The sequence below is a fragment of the Poromitra crassiceps genome, assembly GCF_964638095.1.
Source record: "Poromitra crassiceps genome assembly, chromosome: 13".
NCBI lineage: Eukaryota > Metazoa > Chordata > Actinopteri > Beryciformes > Melamphaidae > Poromitra > Poromitra crassiceps.
This window is the reverse complement of record NC_139644.1, coordinates 25,902,271-25,923,548: the sequence shown is the minus strand read 5'-3', so window position 1 is coordinate 25,923,548 and position 21,278 is coordinate 25,902,271. Positions and strand designations below refer to the sequence as shown.

Here is a 21,278-nt window from a genome sequence, read left to right as displayed (position 1 = left end):
TGTTATTGGCCTGTAATTGTCAAGCTGTGTGATCACAAGCAACCTGTCAACCATGCCCCAAAACAATTTGCTTTATGGTCTATTTTACTCTAAATGGGATCATATACTAAATGAACATCATGCTGTATTGAGGAAGACGTCACCTGTTATAAATGTGTAAATCATTTACAATTCATTTACAAGGGCTTCTGCATCCCCGAATCTAAAGTGTAAATCATTCATCACACATAAATGTGTTACATACAAGGGGTAGCTCCATTAGTGAAAATTGAAGCCAAAGTGGCCTCAGTGAACACTTTCCTAATGAGTTTATGGCCTCAATCGCTAGTTTCGGATGTTGTAGTTCCAGACTATGTTTTCAGGCGTGATTGACAGGTCGCCTGTCCATTGATCACACAGCTTGCTGATCGATCATGGACCAATAGCAGGCCACACTGAGGCTCTGTGGGAATCGGGAAACCCCTGGTCTTATGCATGCTTCGCAAGAAGCAAGATGGCAACGGCCAAAATTACATAGTTAAAGCTTTAAAACGGAAGCCCACAAGCCAATGGGCCGCCCCCCCTGCAGGCCATTCAAAAATAATGCAGGTTTAAAACACTTCCGCATTGGCTTCAATTTTCACAAACGGAGCAAACACCTGTATGCAAATTATTTCACATGATTTATCATTTACTAAAAGTTTATAGATGACTTTCAACACATTTGTGACATAATATTAACATATTAACCATCTACACATGTATGTTTTGTAAATGAATGAAGGCTTATACATGACTTACGACTGAATGATATAAAGTGTTACATTTTCCTTTGAGTCTCTCTCATATAAACAGTATCAAACTGATGTAGATTATATGAAGCTAGGGTCTTCTAAGGGTAAAAAAAAGATGATACAAATTGTGTTTTCTGAAAGCATGATTAATCTTTCTGTTATTACAGTGGATGTTTGCCTAATGATGCTCATGACTGCAGGGTCAAAGTTCACCCAGATTTATTGACAGTATTTACTGCTGCATCAATGGAAGTGTGAACGTGCTGCTGGTAATAAGAAAAACAGTGAAAAACCTATGAGCTCAGACAGGCACCAACAGAGTGAGATGGAGGAGGATACAGAGAGAGGGGGAACAGGCTCAGAGCCGTCCAGAGCAGCAGCCACTGAGGGATAGTGTCTGTCTGTGCGAGTCCATGTGAAAGCACGGCTCAGAAACAAGAACCCACTGTCACGGTATCTTAGCAACCGTCTCTGTCTCCCAGGTGACGGGGACTGACATCACTTCCTGTTGGTGTGTGTGTACACAGTGTCCAAGTGTAAAATAAATTCTGCACAGACATGAATGTGCGTTTAGGAGGGGAGGGGGGGCAAAGTTCACGTGCGTTCCATGTGTGCGCACGGCTGCCTGCGCTCTGCGGATTCAGCACAGGTTTAGGTACTGTATACGAGGTACAGCAGAGTTGTGTGTCTGTGTGCGTTTCAAAAGCTGATCGCGGGCACATATGTGGACTCGCTCCCATGTGCGCATGCGGCCAGCCTGATTGTACGTTATGCCAGGGAAAACATGGCCAAGTGATGCCATCTGGTAGGACTACTTGGCACAAGGCGACCCTCTATGGTTCCACAACATATTGGAGTAGTTAAAATTAACACTGTGACACTATTTGGCAGAAAAAGACACTGAACTATCTGTTATCGCTTCTATTTCAGTCTCTCTCTCTCACCTTAAGCATCCAGGCTATATTTACTCAAAGAGAAGATGGACTGTAGAGACTTTGGCAGCGGATCATAAGCACATCATCAACACCATCATCATGCACCAATAAACAAATCCTCTTCAGAGTGATAATGACCTTTTCAATTTGCTAAGCTCCTTGACAAAAATTACTTTATTTCATCTTAATAAAACGGACATTATCTATAATTTAAAAAAAGAAATTGAGCAGAAAAGTAAAATCTCAATTAAAAGAAGAAACAAACAAAAACAGCATTTCATTTTTCAGTGATAAAATATAAAAAACAGGTATTGAGAAGTGGGTTAGCAGAAGCACATGATTCCAAATATGTAACATGGAGGATTAGTCTGTGTGGCTGTTGGTTCGACCACTTACATGAAAAACTAATGCTTGTATTGTCTGCCGCTAATTAACTTCAGCAGCTCAGTCCAGTAAAAAACAACACATCATGATTTGTTCCTTAATTATGTTGAATAACATAATTAAATAATAAAAAAAAGAAAGCAACAAAGTGAGTGCATGTGCTCACTGGTGCCGAGACAGAGCTCATTGTACTGTGGAGGATGCAGCTTTTGGAGGATGCAGAGTCCAAAACAAAACAAAACAAACAACAGTCAGATGAGATCCATGAGGATCTCGTCCTCCATGACGCTGGACACCTGGGGCATCCCAGGCTGGGCCACCGCCCCTCTCTGCCCTGCAGCCATCAGCATCTGACCTGCAGGTGATTTAGAGGGTTGGGGGGATTTCAAATCACGATGCTGATTACAACACGCAGGCTTCTTTGCTCACAGGACTACTAGATCACGTTACAATCCTATAATTAACGGTATATGAGCAGATTTTTAGTGCAGCGTTATTTCCTTAATTAGAGCACTTGTTGGTTCATACATTTACTTCTACTTGAGAAATGTTTGAAGGCCATTACCAATATTTTTACACTGAAACTGCCAAGATGCACACTTGTGTGGAATGTCACATAATAATGATCTCAGGTTAAGGACTTCCCATAGACAACTAGTGCCGCATTGATCATACTATAGATAAACAGACTGCATCATATCCATACTTCTACTTCAGTGAAATGTTTCTGCACTCTTTCCACCTGTGTGTGTCTGTGTGCCCCCCAATACCTCACCTGCCAGAGGCTGCCTCCACTGGCCCTGCATTGGAGCCCCCCCTCCTGGCGTTGGGTGGACCAGCTGCGGGCCGATCCCCTGGTGAGGCATCATGCCGGGCATGTGGGACACGCCTCCCTGCTGAGAGACACACAGACAGAGTTAACCTCCGCCAAGAGTCAGACATCCACAGGAACAGCAAAGGTCACCTGATAACCTGTGACACATATTAGTGCAGGGTGAGTCATTAACTGTGGAAATGGTCATTCACTGAAATGGGCAGATTGATGCTCTCTTACTGGCTGCTGTTGGCTGAGGAGAAGACTGCGAAGCTGCGGATTGGCCCCTGGGTTCGGCAGGCGGAGCATGGGCCCCGGGGGTGGGGCTTGTCCACCCTGAGCGACCTGGTTGGGCGGCGCGCCGCTGACTGGCGACTGCTGGTTGGCTGGGCCGGCTGCCCTCATCGTCATCTGAAGGAGTGTCGCACAGTTCAAGTGGTTTTATGCTATATTCACGTCATACAGGGAAAACTGTTGAATGATTTGACTGGTGAAAACGACTTGGGAGTGTTTCACGTGTTTCAACTCGAGTCCGTCAAGACGACGTGATTGAGGTTTTTCATGCTTAACTTACATGTAGTGATGATGATACATTTACGCTAATGATTAACAGCAAAGCAGATATTGCAACTTCAACTAAACACGAAAGATCTCACCAAATGACGTGATGAAAATAATAACTTTGTTTGTTTGTTTCATTTGAAATGAATCCATCATTCCTTAGACTAAACTGGATATTTTTTCCTTTCCAAAAATTCAGGAAGTTTGTCAATGGCCAACCTCCGAGTTCCCAAGTAGCATTTACTCATGTAAAAGTTTTTTGTTTTTTTTCAAATTGGAAGCTTGTTTCTACCATCAGTTCCCAGAGGACATTAATGCAGCATTAGAGGAGAACACGACAGGTAACAGCTGTGCAGCGTGGATATTACACACCATCATATTTTGACCAGATGTATCCTTAATTCAGCGGAACCAGAAAAAATAAGAAAATTTTCATCTTTAAAATTGCGATAGGTGCAATCATGCAGTGTGGGTCATCCCTGAGTAGACATCCCATCCAAACCCATCCTTTCATATCATGCTCTACTCATAGAAACAGTTCCCATGCATTCAAATATTGTATTATAAGATAAATATGATACGCATGCATGCAGATCAAGATGAATGAAATGTGTCTGAAAACAGGAACAGTTTCATGCCACGCAGTGAGCATTCAACAGGCATTCATATAGTTAACATGCTTAGAAAGGAGCTGTCCACCGGCCTGGTGCTGAACAGAGGAGTGACACTGTGTGTGTGTGTGTGTGTGTGTCTGTGTGTTAAACTCTTTTGTACATGTATCCAATAATACAGCCTAATAATACAGAAGGGTGTCTGCAAGTTTCAGGAAGCCAAGTTTAAGACTTTTTAAGACCTTATTAATGCAAACTGGAGCTGATTTTAAGACCATTTTAAGAAAACAAATTAAAGAAACAAAGCTGGCCAAACATTTTTCTGATTGAAAACAGCTCACTAAAGTTCGGGGGTTCGGGACCTGATGGCTATATTTAAGATATTTTCATACTTTTTAAAACCACAAATTCCCCCCCCCCCCCACCAAGGGCTTTTCAGACTTCTTAACGACCTGCAGACACCCTGGAGCACATGTTGCAAACTGTGCTTGTGCGCTCTCACCATGTTGTTCTGCCTCTGCTGCTCCTCCATCATAGTGACCTGACTAACAGGGGGCATGATGCCCGCCACCACAGACTGGACACAGGAAAGACCAGAGGGAAGGAGGAGGGGGGGGGGGGGGGGGAGTGAAAAAGAAAACCAAACAAGGAAAGAGGACAGTGGAGGAAAGGGTTAACAGTAAGGCATGCAGACATCAGAGGTGCACCGGGACAGGAGGAGGAGCGTGAGAGAAGGGACCCATGTGGGACTGCAGGCATACAGGCCAGGGGTCTCATTCATAAAACTCTGCTTAGGATCCCTACTAAGGATTATCTAAGAGCGACTAACCTATCCAGTGACTGTGCACATCTGCATGCAATTTCCCTGTTCAATTGATAATCAGGCTCATTTATATGCGTCCCGTGGTCATTGGCATTGACCATGTATGGTGGGATTGGGGCAGATCCACATGCAGAATGTCCCAGTTGGACTGTGATTGATACCGGGGTGATTGCCTGCAGCAGGTGTGGGTACCTGTCTCCCAAAATGTGCTTAAGCAAGTGTCAGAATTGACTTAAATTATTGGCCTAAGTTGTCTTGTTTTACTTTATATCTGTTGTGTAATTATTTTTTAAACATCACTACTCTTGCGTGGGAATACCTTTGCAAGATGACACTACATTGTGAAACACAGATTGGATGGAGTAGACAGTCACTGGACTAGTTAGTCATAGTTTTAGTAGGGATTCTAGGCACATACTGATAAATGAGACCCCAGGCCAGGCTGGGCCGGGCCGGGGTGGGAAGGGTTAACACACCTGCTGCTGGACGTTGCCATGGGAGACCGGAATGGGGCCAGCAGGCCTGTTGAGGAAGTTCTGGTTGGGTGGGACTTGGCCAGGCGGCATGGGACCCCCTGCACCCCCCATACCCTGCGGGACAGACAGACAGACACAGAGACCACGATCATATTTGTCCTCCTTGTTTATCGCTACAGTATATATGGTACCAGTCATACGGATCAATGGCATACATACTGTATGTACTACCAGTTAAAAGTTTGGACATATGCATGTCTTTATTTTTGCTATCTTCCACATTTTAGAATAGTAGTAAAGACATCAACGCTGTGAAATAACACAAATGGAATTGTGCAGTGATCAAAAAGGTTTAAAATCAAAACCATCTCATAATATGTTAATTCTTTAAAATAGCCGCCCTTTGCATTGATGGAAAGGCAAAAAAGAAGGCTTTACTTCACCATTTACATTTGTCTTTTCACTATACGTCTAATAAACTACATTTCAAGCATCTAAGCAGAAACCTTTAGATCAAAATGGCTCATAAAGAATGAAAGACTTAGTCCATTCAATGGGCTGGGAGGCTAGGAGCTGAGATGTAAAACGGGGGTTAACTTAAAGATGTGGGTGATATGATTAACTTCCATTTCTCAAAGGTATGCTGGAGTGGATGTGCTGCATACATTACATTACATTACATTACATTACAACCTGGATTTTCCCCAGGAAGGCATGACTGAACATGCTGCTCTTCTCCAACAGCTTCACATTTACAACCACAGCCTTGTTTTGCCCGTCGCTGCATCGAGGGGCTGCAGAATAAAGGTGACCGTGTTTCTGCCGTCAGGACCCCGAGGCTTTGGAAGGACTTGTCTCAGGCTGGCAGAGTCCGCAATGAGCAACCGCTTTTGAAATCACTTCTTAAAACTTACTTTTATCCTTTCACTTTTTTTTTGCTCTTATTCAATGTATATCCTTGTTGCCTTGTAAGTTATTCATTTATTCCATTAGTTGCATCCCTATGGCTGCAACCAATTTTTTGTTACGGTTTACCTCATTGTTCTTTCTGTTTTATTGACCTTTGTCATTGATCATCTTTATTTTTCCTGGCTGTGAAGTACTTAGTAACTGTGTTTTGAAATGTGCTACATAAATAAAGATTAGCCTCTACTATTACAATATTCTCCTGTTAGCCACTTAGCTGCCCCACTGTAGCAGCCACGGCTGCTGAGGGAGGGGATAGCGTCAAGGTCATCTATTATATCTCACAGACAAAACTATTGGCCAGTCAGGCATAAACACTAAAAGACAATAGATATAGAACTATATTTATGAAACAAAAACAACTCTTTCTAAAAACTGTAGTGAATAAGTAAAAAACAACAACAACAAAAACACTAATTGATACATAAAGATTAAAAACTCGCTATTCAAGAGTAGAGTAGGTCTGAAAGAAAACTCCAGTCACTTTGTCCACCAACGCGTTTCCCAGCTGGTCCTGGGAATTGCAGCAGCAACCCTCTGGTGACAAGCCTGCTTCTATAACCTCTCTAATAGGCCAGTGGTTCTCAAAATCTTTGGCTCCTGACCCATTCAAAACAAAGTGATACCTACTAGGGAGTCCGGGACCCCCGTCGCAAGTTGTGAACAGTTCAAATAATGATTTCCCCTTTTCACAGAGTTTCATTTGATTAATTGTAAGAGGAGGCAGAGAGGCTGAAAACTATTCACTATTTCACAAGAAAAAACAATTAGAAAGATTACATGATAGAAATGGCATAATACATTTGTATAGTAGAAGTGATTTTTCTTATCACATACGGTAAATCATCTCGCAACCCCCTGGGGCTTCCCAGACCCCCAGGTTGAGAACCACTCCTCTAGGCTACAGTACCACTGCCCCATTTCTGGCCATAGGAACACATCCTCTCATTGGATGTTCCTATTCAAACCATCATGTAGTCCATAAACGCTCAGTGAATCACACCTCAATTATTTGTGGCATGGATACTTTGTTTTTCACACCATTCTGTGTCAACTCTAGAGATGTTGTGTGAAAATCCCAGGAGATCAGCAGTTTCATAAATAATCAAAGCAGCCCGCCTGGCACCAACAACCATGCATCAAAGTCACTGAGCCCCCCCCATTCTGATGTTTGACGTGAACGTTACCTGAAGCTGCTGACCTGTACCTGCATGATGGTACGCATTGCAGCGCTGCCACATGATTGGCTGAATGGATAATTGCACGAATGTGTGCAGGTGTTCCTAATAAAGTGCTGGGTGAGTGCACATATTTGAGCGGCGTGCTGCTGTTAACTCAGGACGGGAGGGTGACAACTGATGACTTCCACATTCTAAAAAGGCATATGGAGAAACGCTGTATTCTGCCGTCACTGTGGGAGGATTGATTGTGTGAATCTATATTGAGGGGTTGTGGAGAGCAGGAGGCAGGCGTAAAGGATGTTGCATCCCTCTAAGCCCAATTCAAATGCAGTCTCCTTGTTAACTATATAGACAATAAATAAATGTGATGGAAAAATAATCTGTCAACTTCCATCTTGCTGAATTTGAGCGAATCGCCTCTTTCTGCGTGTTTCCTGACCGGGAGCAACGCGACAACACACAGCTTCGCTTCCTTTGAGGGAAAGAAACGAAACGGCTGCACCTTTATCTCTTTTATGGTGGATGATTTATCTTCCGTCTTTAACCCAGTAACCTGAGAAATATTGGATAAAGATTTAGAGCCCGTATCACATTTCAGGGGAAAAACATTCAATTTTGTCTTGCTGTGAACAGAACAAACTCCAACCTAGATCCCCAAGAATGTGACTCCAGGGCCCTGCACCGAGGAAACCTTAACTACTAGTCCAAAATTGAAAGTGTAATCATGCTAAGATTGCCGTAGCGCTTCCCCATTAGCAATGCAGCGCTGAATATGTGATGGTGCACACAAGAGGCAAAAAGAAAAAAAGTCTTCATTATAATTTCATGTCATCTGCCGTCTCTAAACGCCCTGATGCACATACAGTACACACACACACGACTCAACTTAAGATATACTGTACTGTAGGCACTAGTGCTCTTTTCAAAACACATCAAATTAGCAGGGTGAGTAAACAAGCACCATCAATGTTTATGAGAGCAGAAAGAACGTGAGGAGAAATGTCATCTAAGGCGTTTGTGTTTAAAGCGAGCAATACTGCCTCTCTGAAACTGGATGCTGCATTGTTGCCCAGCTAAGCAGCTTCTCTGTGGCTGGCTGCAGCCAGCTACAGTGCAGCCCTGACGGAAGAGACACAGCTAAGCAGCTTCTCTGTGGCTGCAGCCAGCTACAGTGCAGCCCTGACGGAAGAGACACAGCTAAGCAGCTTCTCTGTGGCTGCAGCCAGCTACAGTGCAGCCCTGATGGAAGAGACACAGCTAAGCAGCTTCTCTGTGGCTGGCTGCAGCCAGCTACAGTGCAGCCCTGACGGAAGAGACACAGCTAAGCAGCTTCTCTGTGGCTGCAGCCAGCTACAGTGCAGCCCTGACGGAAGAGACACAGCTAAGCAGCTTCTCTGTGGCTGCAGCCAGCTACAGTGCAGCCCTGACGGAAGAGACACAGCTAAGCAGCTTCTCTGTGGCTGCAGCCAGCTACAGTGCAGCCCTGACGGAAGAGACACAGCTAAGCAGCTTCTCTGTGGCTGCAGCCAGCTACAGTGCAGCCCTGATGGAAGAGACACAGCTAAGCAGCTTCTCTGTGGCTGGCTGCAGCCAGCTACAGTGCAGCCCTGACCGAAGAGACACAGCTAAGCAGCTTCTCTGTGGCTGCAGCCAGCTACAGTGCAGCCCTGACGGAAGAGACACAGCTAAGCAGCTTCTCTGTGGCTGCAGCCAGCTACAGTGCAGCCCTGACGGAAGAGACACAGCTAAGCAGCTTCTCTGTGGCTGCAGCCAGCTACAGTGTAGCCCTGACGGAAGAGACAGCTCATCTAAAGCAGACATTTTAAAGCACTCTTTCTTGGGGGCTGAAGATGAGCAGAGATGGCAAGTGGAAATTTCCAATATCATGTGCGCAAGGCGGCAGTGCTTGTAAACCGTAATGAACTGAGCTGCGAGAACTGACCCAACGTTTACCCAGGGAGGCTGGAGGGAGGAGACACGTTTACCCAGGGAGGCTGGAGGGAGGAGACACGTTTACCCAGGGAGGCTGGAGGGAGGAGACTTGCCTCTGGATTTCCTTGTCCTGTCTCTTAAGTTTAGTATCTACCACTCCAGCTCTGTTTCTCCTACAGTGTGTCCCATGTAAGTTTAAAGGTCCCATTCCGTGCAAAAGCTGTTTTTACTTGTAAATGCATATATACTGCTGTCAGCCCTCCCTGTAATGAGTGGTCACACGCTCAGAACTGCCACAGTTGGATTTGTCCCTATCCAGCGTCCCTCTGCAGTCTCCTCCAAGCCACACCCCCAAACGCTTCGTTTGCCCAGAGGGGAATCTGGGGGAATCGGGACGTCACTAGCTTCCTCCTGCATACTGCGCGGGTCTCTCTCACACAAGCTACCTGCACCATTTAGTCTATAGCCACAAAATTAACATTTCTAGCTGGAGCGACGCCAACTGTACGTGATCCAGCAACTGCAGAGGTGCATTCGGTAAGTCTAGGCATTTTGAGATGTCCTCTTTAGCGTAGTACCGTTTAGTTAACGATAACTCGCAACCTAGCGTGCTGGTCCACAGACGCTAATCTGATTGGCCGCTGGGAGCCTGGGGCGGGCTCTCCCTCAGCGGCCAATGGGAACTGTTAGTTCTGAATATATTATAGAAACAGGCCGTTCTTGGGAAGCACCAGAAGAGGGAGTGAGAACTCCGTCACAACAAACGGGGTTGCTATATTTTCGACAGATTAATCCAGAATCATGTTTTATGGACCAGAGACACACGTTTTTAAGAGGTTACAGCTGCACGAATTGGGACCTTTAATATGCGGGCAGCCTGTCTGACTGGTCAATTATGTTTTGTTATAGATTCATTTCAGGTGCGGCTATAAACAAAGCCACTGTTTGAACCTGGTGTTGCAATGCAGTTTAAAAAAAATTATATATATATGTATATATATATATATATATATATATATATATATATATATATATATATATATATATATATTAAGGCTGTCAAGCTCTCTGAAAGCATGTTATTTGAACCTCAATGACCATAAGTCTTATGACATAAGACATTGCACCTGGCTATGACGTGCACACAGTGCATAGTGTTGGTCATAGCCTACACCATTATTAAACACAGACACAGGACGGACAACCTGGTCTTTATTGGTCACAGACGACCAACGCTGACACACACACGACCACGAATGCAGGTGCTGACACACACACACATACACACGACCACAACAACGCATGCAGGCGCTGAGACACACACACACGACAACGCATGCAGGCGCTGACACAGGCTCGCCCTTCCTCCTCAGGGCAGGCCAGGAGCGGTGGGCAGCTTTTTCCACTCAGCGCCCGGGGACCAACCTCCTCTCAGCCGTGATCTTCTGCATGTTTTTCTTTTTAATGCGGGTTCATATTGATGCTATGGAGGAACCCCCAGGGGAGCACGGGGAGAACATGCAAACTCCACACAGAAAGGCCCTTTCATGAGATAGCCCACGTTGGCAGCAAGCCCTGAAGACACGGGACTGTGACACACCCTCAGTGCCCAGTGTCCCATGCGGGAATCGAACCCAGGACCTTCTAGCTGTGAGGCGACAGCGCTACCACTGTGCCACCATGTCCCCATTATGTTAAGGAGGTAACCAATTTGATATAACCTGTATGCATGTAACCCATATTTACTTGACTTAAGTACAGATAATGAGATGTGCAATACCCAGCAAACATTGCAATAGCAAGTTAGCTAATGCTAGCCCAATTAGCTCAGAGTGGAGTGAGAGACGTTAGTGGCTGCTCTGAAGATACTGGCTCGTTAAATGAAATGTCAATAACAATGCACCTTAATGCCTTCAACAATGCGCCTCAATTCCCCAAGTGCTCCTCTATAATGCCTCCTCATTATCACCTCCTTATGGCCTGCCTATTGGACGCTGTCTCTTCTACCATGGCTCACCACATATTCTCCCCACGTTTGAAACCTGCCTCTCCTCCTCCCGGCAGCTTGTCCTGCTGCCTGCCACCACTCACCGCTCGGTGCTGCTGGACCTGCTTGTGGTTGGTGATGACCTGCCGGATGCCGTTGACGAAGCCGCTCTGGTCGTTGGGGATGAGGCCCATGAAGATCCTCTTCTTGGATGAGTAGAGCAGCATCAGCACCCGCACTTCACAGGGGGAGGTCGTGTGGGGGAAGTGGACACAGCCGGCCTGTGGGGGGAAGGGGGTCGGAGGACAGCTTGAGGCCTTGACATGGGACCTGCTGTAATTGTGATCTGGGCTTGAGGACATAACCTGACTCTACAGCTCCTTCGCCCCAATCAAACATATCAGTTTTATCAATTGAATGCAAATGGTATGAACTTAATCCATGCCGTGCATTCCCTGGGCCGTAAATCAGATTCAGCCAAAGAGACAGAGCTCAGCTGGACTGAATTCTATTAATGCCTCTGCTATTTCTCAATAGTATTACCTGATTAACATTCAGAGACAATGCAGCACGTTGACAAAACCCTATGCCATTAGCATGCCATTATGCTAGCCTTCTGGAACTGAATGAAACTTATAAAAAAAAAAAAAAAAACTCTATACTGATGGCAAGCATGTTCAAAATCCTATTATGTAGCTCGTCAGTGGCTAAATGTATAGACTGGTGCTCCCTCTACAGTCTCCAGCACAACACTGCAACTCAGCCTCACATCTACTGGAGAGAGGCGAGACGTGCACTCATCTGTGACTCATGGAAAATGGATTGAGGTGATGAATGATAGATACGATTAGGGACAAGAGAGGTATCTGAGGTTTAGCGAGAGGGAGGGAGGTTACCTCCACAACTCCTTTTTCCTGTTCAACAAAATCTGGTAATTACATTCATTGCAGTATACAGTCAAGACTGAGCAATTACACAATTTGATGAAACATAAAAAAAAAACACTTACAAATCCATTGGCCATTATGCGGTACAGGCCCTTCAGCGACTCCATATCTTTGTGGGTGAAGAGGAACTGAACCATTCGAGAGTTTCTGAAGAGGTGACCTAAGGTTGTCTACAGAGAGAGAGAGAGAGAGAGGGAGACCTTGATTTAGTTAATAATAATAATACGTTTTATTTAGAGCACTTTACTGGAAACTCGAGTCGCCACAACACACTCACACCCCCCCACACACACACACACACTTTCACATACACAAACAAAGGCAGGGAGAAGAGGCTCACCAGTAGCTGTTGTGGAATCAGCTGCATGATGAGCTTCTGCGGCCACTGGTCTGTGTTTCTGTTCAGAGCCACCAACGGGATAGCAATGTTAGAATTGTGCACATCAGACAGCAGCTCTATGGTTTGTGATGCAGCGTGGCTACTCACAGATTCTCTCCTTGGTTGACTTGCACCTGGCATGGCAGAGAGCGAGTCAGTTTGGTGGCTGAATCCATAGACGAGGCTTTGGGCTTCTGCAGGGATCCATACAGAGGGAAGGGGGTGATGTGATGGCAATGTGAGAAAAGAGGTTAGAAAGTTGGCCTGGAGGACAGCAAACACCTGGACAACATTACTTCAGGGTATCTGCAGCTCAGAAAGCCAGGTTTAAAGGGCCAGCTCACCCTAAAATCTAAAATACGATTTTTCCTCTCGCCTGTAGCACTATTTATCCATCCAGATCATTCTGTGTTAGTTGCCTGAGTTGTGGAGATATCGGCCCTAGAGATTTCTGCCACCTCTCCTATGCAATGGAACTGGATGGCACTGGGCTTGTGGTGCTTAAAGCACACACAAAAATACATTTGAAAAACTCAACAGCCATGTCTCTTTCCAGAAATAATGACTCAGTTCCTCAAGCAGGTGTAGTTCAGTCAAAAGGGAATAGTTCCTACATGAAACTCACAGCAAGGTCTGTGGATTATGGATCTCAGGGCTTCTGAAGACCTGGATTACACCAGAGTGTATGAATGCTAATTATGTTTTCGAGTTTGTTTGTTTTTACGTTTGAAAGCTTGTCACCATTCACTTCAATCGTTTATGAGAATGCTGTAACTCTGTTTGCCTGGGAAAACTACACAAATGTTTTGTGGACTAAAAAACTTCACCCGACCTTCCACCGGCATGAGGGTGCGTAGATAATGACTGAACTTTCTTTTTTGGGAGAACTTATCCTTTAAGATTTTTTTAAGACATTTTAATGCTACCTCTAATTGAATTTAAGAACCAATTTAAAAAACTAAATAAAGAAACAAGAGTAGGCAAAACCAGCCTGTTTCCAATTGAGCGTAGCTAATTAAAGTTATAAGTGGAAAGTATAAGAAAAAGAACAGGAGATTAGTTGTTGAAGGACATGGTGTCCAGTTGTTTCATAAAGCAGATAGAATGAAAAAACAAACTATGTGCATGTTGTTGTACTGCTAACCCTGCTCTGTATCAATCTAACAGTGGAACAGTCACTGTGTGGTGAAAAAATAAGATCTGTAATAACTGGATTTAAGAAACGTAATACTTTGAAAGGCCTTTAATTTAGATCATCATTCATTCATTCAAAACTTTTTCAGGCTTTTTAAAGAACGACAGCCAGACACCCTGTGGGGTAAAGTCCTTTTTCCAAGCAGAAACGTCTCTGGTCTCTCTTATAGTCAAGGGGTGTGTGTGTGTGTGTGTGTGCGTGCGCGTCTGCGGAGAGCCATAGACAAGCACATGCTTCCTCTGATACATGTGCAGTTGCCAGCCGCTTCTTTTCACCCGACAGTAAGGAGGACGTAGCGCGTGGGAGGATCACGCACGCTATTCCCCCCAGTTCCCCTGTCCCCCAAACAGGCGCCCAGACCGACCAGGGGAGGCACTAGTGCAGCGACCAGGACACACCCCACCGGCTTCCCACCCGCAGCAGACACGGCCAATAGACCCTTTTCACGGGGGCCATTTTGTGTCGAAAAGGCAGGGTAAACACAGGTGCAAGCAAAACACTAATGAGGGTTTCCAAATTCCAATCATGGAAGTTTGAAACCAAACCAAAATTCCAATCATGGAAGTTTGAAACCCTCATTAGTGTTTTGCTTGCACCTGTGTTTACCCTGCCTTTTCGACACAAAATGGCCCCCGTGAGAAGGGTCTATTGTGTCTGTAGGAGCGTCTGATCATGCTGGAAGTACCGCTGCCGGGAACTGAACCCGGGTCTCTGCAGTGGTGGGCGAGTGCTTTTACCTCTACACTACCCAGACGCCCCAGGAATACAACTTTCTAAGGCCGTCAATGCACCAGTCCACTGGGAACACGCCGGCGCCGTTCATCTTCTGGGCATCAATACAGGATCAATGATTAATCAATCCCATATTGGTCAGGCCCGCTGTAGTCCCTTGTGCTGCCCATTACAAATGCATTGTGCTGGGCTTTCCTTTAGCAGACAAATGGGTTCTTTCTGCCCGGGGCTTGGTAAGGTAAGGCATGCAGTGGAGGGCAGCCAGAGATGTGGACAGTCACAAAACAATCTGGTTCTGGTAATCGAACACATCTCCCTTGCATTGGCGAAGGATTTAAAGTGCTAACCAAAACATCATGAGAAGTTAACTCACCATTTGTTGGGAAAACACGTTTAAGGAATAATCAATTGAATTTCACCCCAAATAGAATGCAGCATATTGACAGCCAAGTGTGTCGGTGTCACTTACAAGTGGTTTTATATTCACTTATTCAAATGAGTTTGAGTCTCTGCAGTGTCATTAATCCAGACATTATAGATGACTCTGGAGAAGAATCACTCATGGAGCCGGAAAGCCTAATGAGACGAACTGGAGGAGGAAATCGTGGATTAAGAGCAATCTTTCACGAGGGACTATACGTTTTCAGAGGCAAGATGCTCAGCCTCCCATTCTTACTCCTGTCCTATTTGACTTCCATCATTTTGACTAACAGAAGAGGCAGAATGAGACTATAATCAATAGAGACAATTGATCGAGTCGTGAGTCCACCAAACACAAACACTTGAAGGGCTCATGAGTGTCGCATAAAAGCCATTAACATCCATTCTCCTGGCTCAGCAGCGCAACTGTCAACTGAATCGATGTGTTGACCTTGAGCTAAACCAATAGCAGGAGAGAGGTCACATGATGTGCAATTAATCATACTGTACAATAATCAATGACAGGTTGTTATTAGACTCACCAGAAATGATAGGTCCAAGACAGTGGGGGTGATTGCAATAGGTCGGCTAGGGCAGCGGTTCCCAACTCGGGTCCGCTGCTGGTTTTTATTCCAGCGGTCTAATAGAAACTGACTTAGACCTGGGGCACCAGGTGAATGCAATTAATTAGCTGGTAGCACAGAAACCCTGCAGGACTGGAGTTGGACCAGAGTGACTTTCACCTCACAATGCTAGTCAATGAAGGGTTTCACTCTAATCTGGGCACCCAGTCTATCAGTGTGATGACTAATAAGACTCTGGGACAGACAGCAGATATTTCGGGGTTTCCGGTGTACCCCGAAATATCAGCCGTCTGGCTCAAAGTCTTATTACCGTAGTTGTCAGAATGATAGACTCTGGGTGCCCAGATTGCACTCCAAAATTACTGTATAAACCTAATCTATCCACTTTTGGAATGAAAAACGCTGCTTGATATTGAGTTTTCAATATTTGAAGGGCAGCATACTTGTACATAAATGTTTTTGATAATGGAATAAGCTGTGTTATTTATTCCATTATCAAAAACATACAGTAAGTATGCTGCAATCAAAGATCTTTAGGCCAGTTTAATAATACCACAGTATACACTTTACTTTCATGTAACCAATCATTCTGTCAGAGTAGGAGTCCATTAGGAACCAAACTCTTCATATTTCATGAAAACATTTACTTGCGGGCATCCTGGAACTTCAGTGGTGTAAGGCACGTCCCATGTAAACCCCATGTCGTGAGTTCGAATCCCACCCAGGACCTTTGTTGCGTCCTCTTCTTCACCTAGACCTTCCTGTCTCTCTCTACTTTGAACTGTCAAATAAATAAAGGCAAAAATGGCAAAACAAATAATCTATAAATAAATAAATGTTTACTTGCCTCTTGCCACTCCAGAACGCCACTCCATGCTACAATCTTATTGGCCACTCCTTGCTGCTGTCCAATTGCATTGGCGTTACCCTGAGCTCCAGCCACACCAGGCTGCCAAGGAGGAGATGACATATGTAGTCTACTGCCACAGTTTAGGAGTAGAATCAAATCAAATAGAATCACTTTGCTACTCAGAAATGGAGGTGTAATTCAATACAAAGGGGAAAAAGGTGCATAGACTGATAAATGATATAACATAAGCACAAACACGAGGATTTTGTTATGTAGATTTGATTTGATTTAACTGGAACACCATTAAATTTGAGCTCTCAAAATATGTTAATTCCTCTGCCCAAGGACAATTCAGTATTACAGATCATTCACCACTGTCTACTGTTACAAGAAAGAAAGAAAGAAAGAAAGAAAGAAAGAAAGAAAGAAAGAAAGATAGAAAAGAACAGAAAAAACAGTGACTGTCTGATGATTTTCTACAGAAAAGAGAACATTGTCTGGTTTTGATCAAATAGTAATACTAACATTTAAAATTCATTTTGATATTGAATTTGAGAAAAACAATGTGAGTCCGCAAAGTCAGCTCTAGTCTCAGCTCAGGGGGAAAACAGCTTTTCAAGAAACTCATGGCATAGTGTTACATTGATGATCCTGGAGGTAAGTTTGTAGAGCAAGACTATCTGGATATGTGCACCAAATTTCATGTCACTCAAACATGATTTTCATGTTTTTAACCTTTTTTTACTTTATACCAAACTGGCATGTGTTTGTAGCAGTATTTGTAAACCGCAACTTTGACACTTTTTAATGGTAGATGTGTGTGCAGATTGAGAGTTAACAGTGCAGTGCAGAGCCTGGCATATTGCTCTTCACCAGTTGGATTCCACTGGGCGCAATGTAGGTAAGGAAAAGTAATCAATCCTATTGAAATGATAACATCACTCAACAACCACCACTACAAGTAAATTCTCAACCTGTTGGAAACACTTCATTTCTCTCACAAAGCCGATTCAACCTCCAGCAAACTTCTGCACACAGCACATGTAGACGTCTTATATTAAAGTTATTCCACAGAATGTTGATGCTGCTAACCATTTGGCTGTGAAATACAAATGAACTCTGCAACCAAGACACGCAAACAGATTGTTTTTTTCCACGTCATGACCGCTTGCAGGTATATATTATTATTTACCATGCCAGGTTGTGCTGAAGACACCGCCTGTGGATTTGCTGTTTGCTGCTGTTGAGGTGGTGCCTGTTGCTGCTGATTGGGTGCAGGTTGTCCCGGGGGCGGAACCTGCTGCTGCTGCTGATTGGGAGGGACTTGTTGCTGGGGCATCATGGGAGGTGTTGTCGTGGTGACCGTTGATAGGCTGGGCTGGCCGGACGGGGCCAGCTTCACCCCAGCGACCGAGGGCAGGGTCGGCTGCCCGCTGAACGGAGGCCCTGGATTGACCATTGGTGGGACTGGAGGAGGGAGAGGAAACAGAAGAGAAAGAGGGGGATTCTCAAAGTGAAGAAGATGGAGAAAGCTACAAGGCAACCAACCAATATGGTTGGCCATCATGTCAGCCATCATATAAAAAAAATCTATCTCCTTAGATCTTATTCTATTTCTTTTCCTTGCACTCGATTCTTACATGATCATTCTATGGTCACGGGAGCAATATAAGGCCGCTGTGGCTCTGACCATTGCACTTAAGGACAAGAGTGTCATACACACCTCATAAAAAGTAAACGTTAAATACAGTGATGCCATCTTTTGAAAGCCTGTTTCCAGACGAAGTGAGGATAGACTTGACTGTAAAACACACAGACACACCAACTAAGTGATGGTGAGAAAGGCCCACGCAGTGCAGGCCTGCTACTCACAGCGACTCTTCTGGTTGTTGGCTGCCTCCACGGCCATCTGTGCCGCCGCCTGAGCAGCCGTCATCGAGGGTGTATTCTGGCAAGAGGCAGATTAAAGGAAGACAATGCTGGGTAGAACGTTTTAGCCAAGGAACATAAACACTACTGTCTGAACGCGGGCCAGAAGCAGACAATAGGAATTAGTTTCTGGGCAGCCGTACGCTGTGCAGCTGCTTCGTCCTTACCTGATAAGCGTGGGCCGTGCTGGGTGGAGGGGCTTGTGAGGGTACACCAAGAGGCTGGCTGACAGGCAGGGGCTGAGGGGGGAGGACAGGCTTGAGCGGCCCCGGGACTCCACCTGAAGAGACTGGTGGAAATGGAGAGAAAACAGCCTGCTCAGCAAATGATGTCTGAATAGCAAGTATAGCAGTTGATCACTGGTGGAAAGCAGCTTTGTGTTTGTGTGTTAGGTCATGCACATTCAGAAGAATGGAGTCGCACTTAACAATAAGGATATACTTAACTATATGACAGAGAAAATACTCGCTCCTCTGGCCATCATCTGTGTCTGAATGAGGAACGCAACTTAGCAGTTTTCAAATGTGTTTTGTCTGCAAATACATGTTGGTTAAAGGTATACTCCACTCGTTTCCAGTTCCGCTGTGTTTTTTGGAAGGAAAAGAGGTAGCCGGCACTACTTTCCAAACATGGCCGCCGACCTCTTTTCCTTCCAAAAAGACAAATTATGTGCATTTTGGATGAATATTTCATCGTGTGGTGAGTACCCAAAGCACAACATGTATTTTGGCGCCGTGAGATGTGTGTTTTGGCAGATTTTTAACAGCTGTACCATTACCCTCCATTCTATGGCGATACTAACTAACCTCACGACTGTAGTTCACTGTAAACTGAGTGGACAGTGCCGGTAAGGCATGGTGTATCTTGATTATGTGGGGGGGATGTGGCAAATGAGCTAAACTCCAGAAAAAGTGGAGTATCCCTTTAAAAAGATTATTTTTCGACATGTGTTATTTGTTTTATGAACAGCTCATCGCCTGAGGGCAGGCTAAGTTAACGCCCGCCAAAGACCAAATGCTGGTCAAAGTAGTCGTTGGTGTGTATAAATCAGTAAAAGTCACCCACCACACTGGCTAGGCAGTAACGTTTCAAGACAAACATTTTAATAACTTGGTTACAGAGTCTTTGGTCTTTGCCTGTTCTCAGAGTTTGTCCTTGCTGGCCACCATACATGCTCTCTCACCATGAGCCAATCAAATTAAAGGAAAACAATGCCTCCATATCATACAAGCTCCTGATTGGCTGCTTGTTACACAAAGTGGTAGTAGCATCTAAACTTGTGTATGAGTCCACTTGTAAAAGCCCACTTGAACCTGCTGGTTGACAGGCCGGGGCTGAGGGGGGGAGGACAGGCTTGAGCGGCCCCGGGCCTCCACCTGAAGAGACTGGTGGAAACGGAGAGAAAACAGCCCGCTCAGCAAATGATGTCTGAATAGCAAGTATAGCAGTTGATCACTGGTGGAAAGCAGCTTTGTGTTTGTGTGTTAGGTCATGCACATTCAGAAGAACGGAGTCGCACTTAACAATAAGGATATATTTATCTATATAACAGAGTAAATACTCGCTCATCCGGCCATCATCTGTGTCTGAATGAGGAACGCAACTTAGCAGTTTTCCTATAATATACAAATGTGTTTTGTGCGCAAATACATGTTGGTTAAAAAGATTATTTTTCGACACGTGTTATTTGTTTTATGAACAGCTCATCGCCTGAGGGCAGGCTAAGTTAACGCCCGCCAAAGACCAAATGCTGGTCAAAGTAGTCGTTGGTGTGTATAAATCAGTAAAGGTCACCCACCACACTGGCCAGGCAGTAACTTTTCAAGACAAACATTTTAATAACTTGGTTACAGAGTCTTTGGTCTTTGCCTGTTCTCAGAGTTTGTTTTTGCTGGACACCAGATGCTCTCTGACCATGCTCTCTGACCATGAGCCAATCAAATTAAAGCAAAACAATGCCTCCGTATCATACAAGCTCCTGATTGGCTGTCTGTTACACAAAGTGGTAGTAGCATCTAAACCTGTGTATGGGTCCACTTGTAAGAGCCCACTTGAACCTGCTGGCTGAAACAGGTGTAACCAGCGTTCTTCTATTGGCTGAGATACTGAACAGAGTAGAGATGCACAATAGATTACGGGGCGATAAATTAGCGGACGATAATGGATATGATGTACTGTATCATTCCGATAATAATATCTATACAAAACGAGTTGTTTGCAAGGAAATGCCTTAATCTCTTCCCGCCTAGACTAATGCCACTCCCTCCTCACTGGCATCAGCTGCTGCTCCCTCCATAGACTCCAGATGGTTCAAAACTCAGCCGCCCGTCTGCTCACAAACATGGTCGTGGCACCACATCATACCTGTCCTCCAGTCTCTTCACCGAGTCCCCATCAAACAACGCATCAACTTCAAACTACTCCTCCTCGCCTTCAAAGCCCTTCACAAACTGCCGCCCTCCCCTACCTGGCTGACCTCCTCCTCCCCTATCGACCCACCCGAACCCTCTCCAATCTTCATCTACTGTTCCCCTCACCGACCATTCCACCATCCAAACTCATCATCACATCATCAATTCAAAGTTTTAGCGATTGTGCATTCTCCAGAGCAGCACGCTGTCTCTAGAACTCCCTCCCCCAGTCTGTCACCTCACTCAAGTCCCGATTAAAAAACTATCTGTTCTCCCAAGCATACAACCTCCCCTCCCCTCCCCTGCCTGCTCCCTCTCTCCCCTCCCCTCATCTGCTTGGCCCGTCCCTCCCACACGCTCCCTCCTCCCCCTCCTTCTGTGTTTCCAT

At 45.0% G+C, this 21,278-nt stretch overlaps 1 protein-coding gene across 5 annotated transcripts in view; it reads right to left on the bottom strand.

Moving 5' to 3' along the window:
• Window positions 1-785: 785 nt before the first annotated feature.
• med25 (mediator complex subunit 25) overlaps window positions 786-21,278 on the bottom strand; it is a 34,497-nt gene continuing 14,004 nt past the window's right edge. The window contains exons 8-21 of one of the 5 annotated variants that reach the window (XM_083648791.1): window positions 19,757-19,864; window positions 18,647-18,768; window positions 18,423-18,498; window positions 17,743-18,017; window positions 16,548-16,649; window positions 12,878-12,963; window positions 12,731-12,788; window positions 12,453-12,560; window positions 11,548-11,724; window positions 5,378-5,491; window positions 4,581-4,655; window positions 3,147-3,317; window positions 2,868-2,988; window positions 786-2,447 (exon numbers count right to left, since the gene is read on the bottom strand). In XM_083648791.1, the coding sequence (XP_083504917.1) occupies window positions 2,344-2,447; window positions 2,868-2,988; window positions 3,147-3,317; window positions 4,581-4,655; window positions 5,378-5,491; window positions 11,548-11,724; window positions 12,453-12,560; window positions 12,731-12,788; window positions 12,878-12,963; window positions 16,548-16,649; window positions 17,743-18,017; window positions 18,423-18,498; window positions 18,647-18,768; window positions 19,757-19,864 (1,697 nt within the window). In that variant the 3' untranslated portion in view covers window positions 786-2,343. The remainder of the gene's footprint in view (window positions 2,448-2,867; window positions 2,989-3,146; window positions 3,318-4,580; window positions 4,656-5,377; window positions 5,492-11,547; window positions 11,725-12,452; window positions 12,561-12,730; window positions 12,789-12,877; window positions 12,964-16,547; window positions 16,650-17,742; window positions 18,018-18,422; window positions 18,499-18,646; window positions 18,769-19,756; window positions 19,865-21,278) is intronic. The other 4 variants (XM_083648792.1, XM_083648793.1, XM_083648794.1 and 1 more) reach the window with 4 other exon arrangements.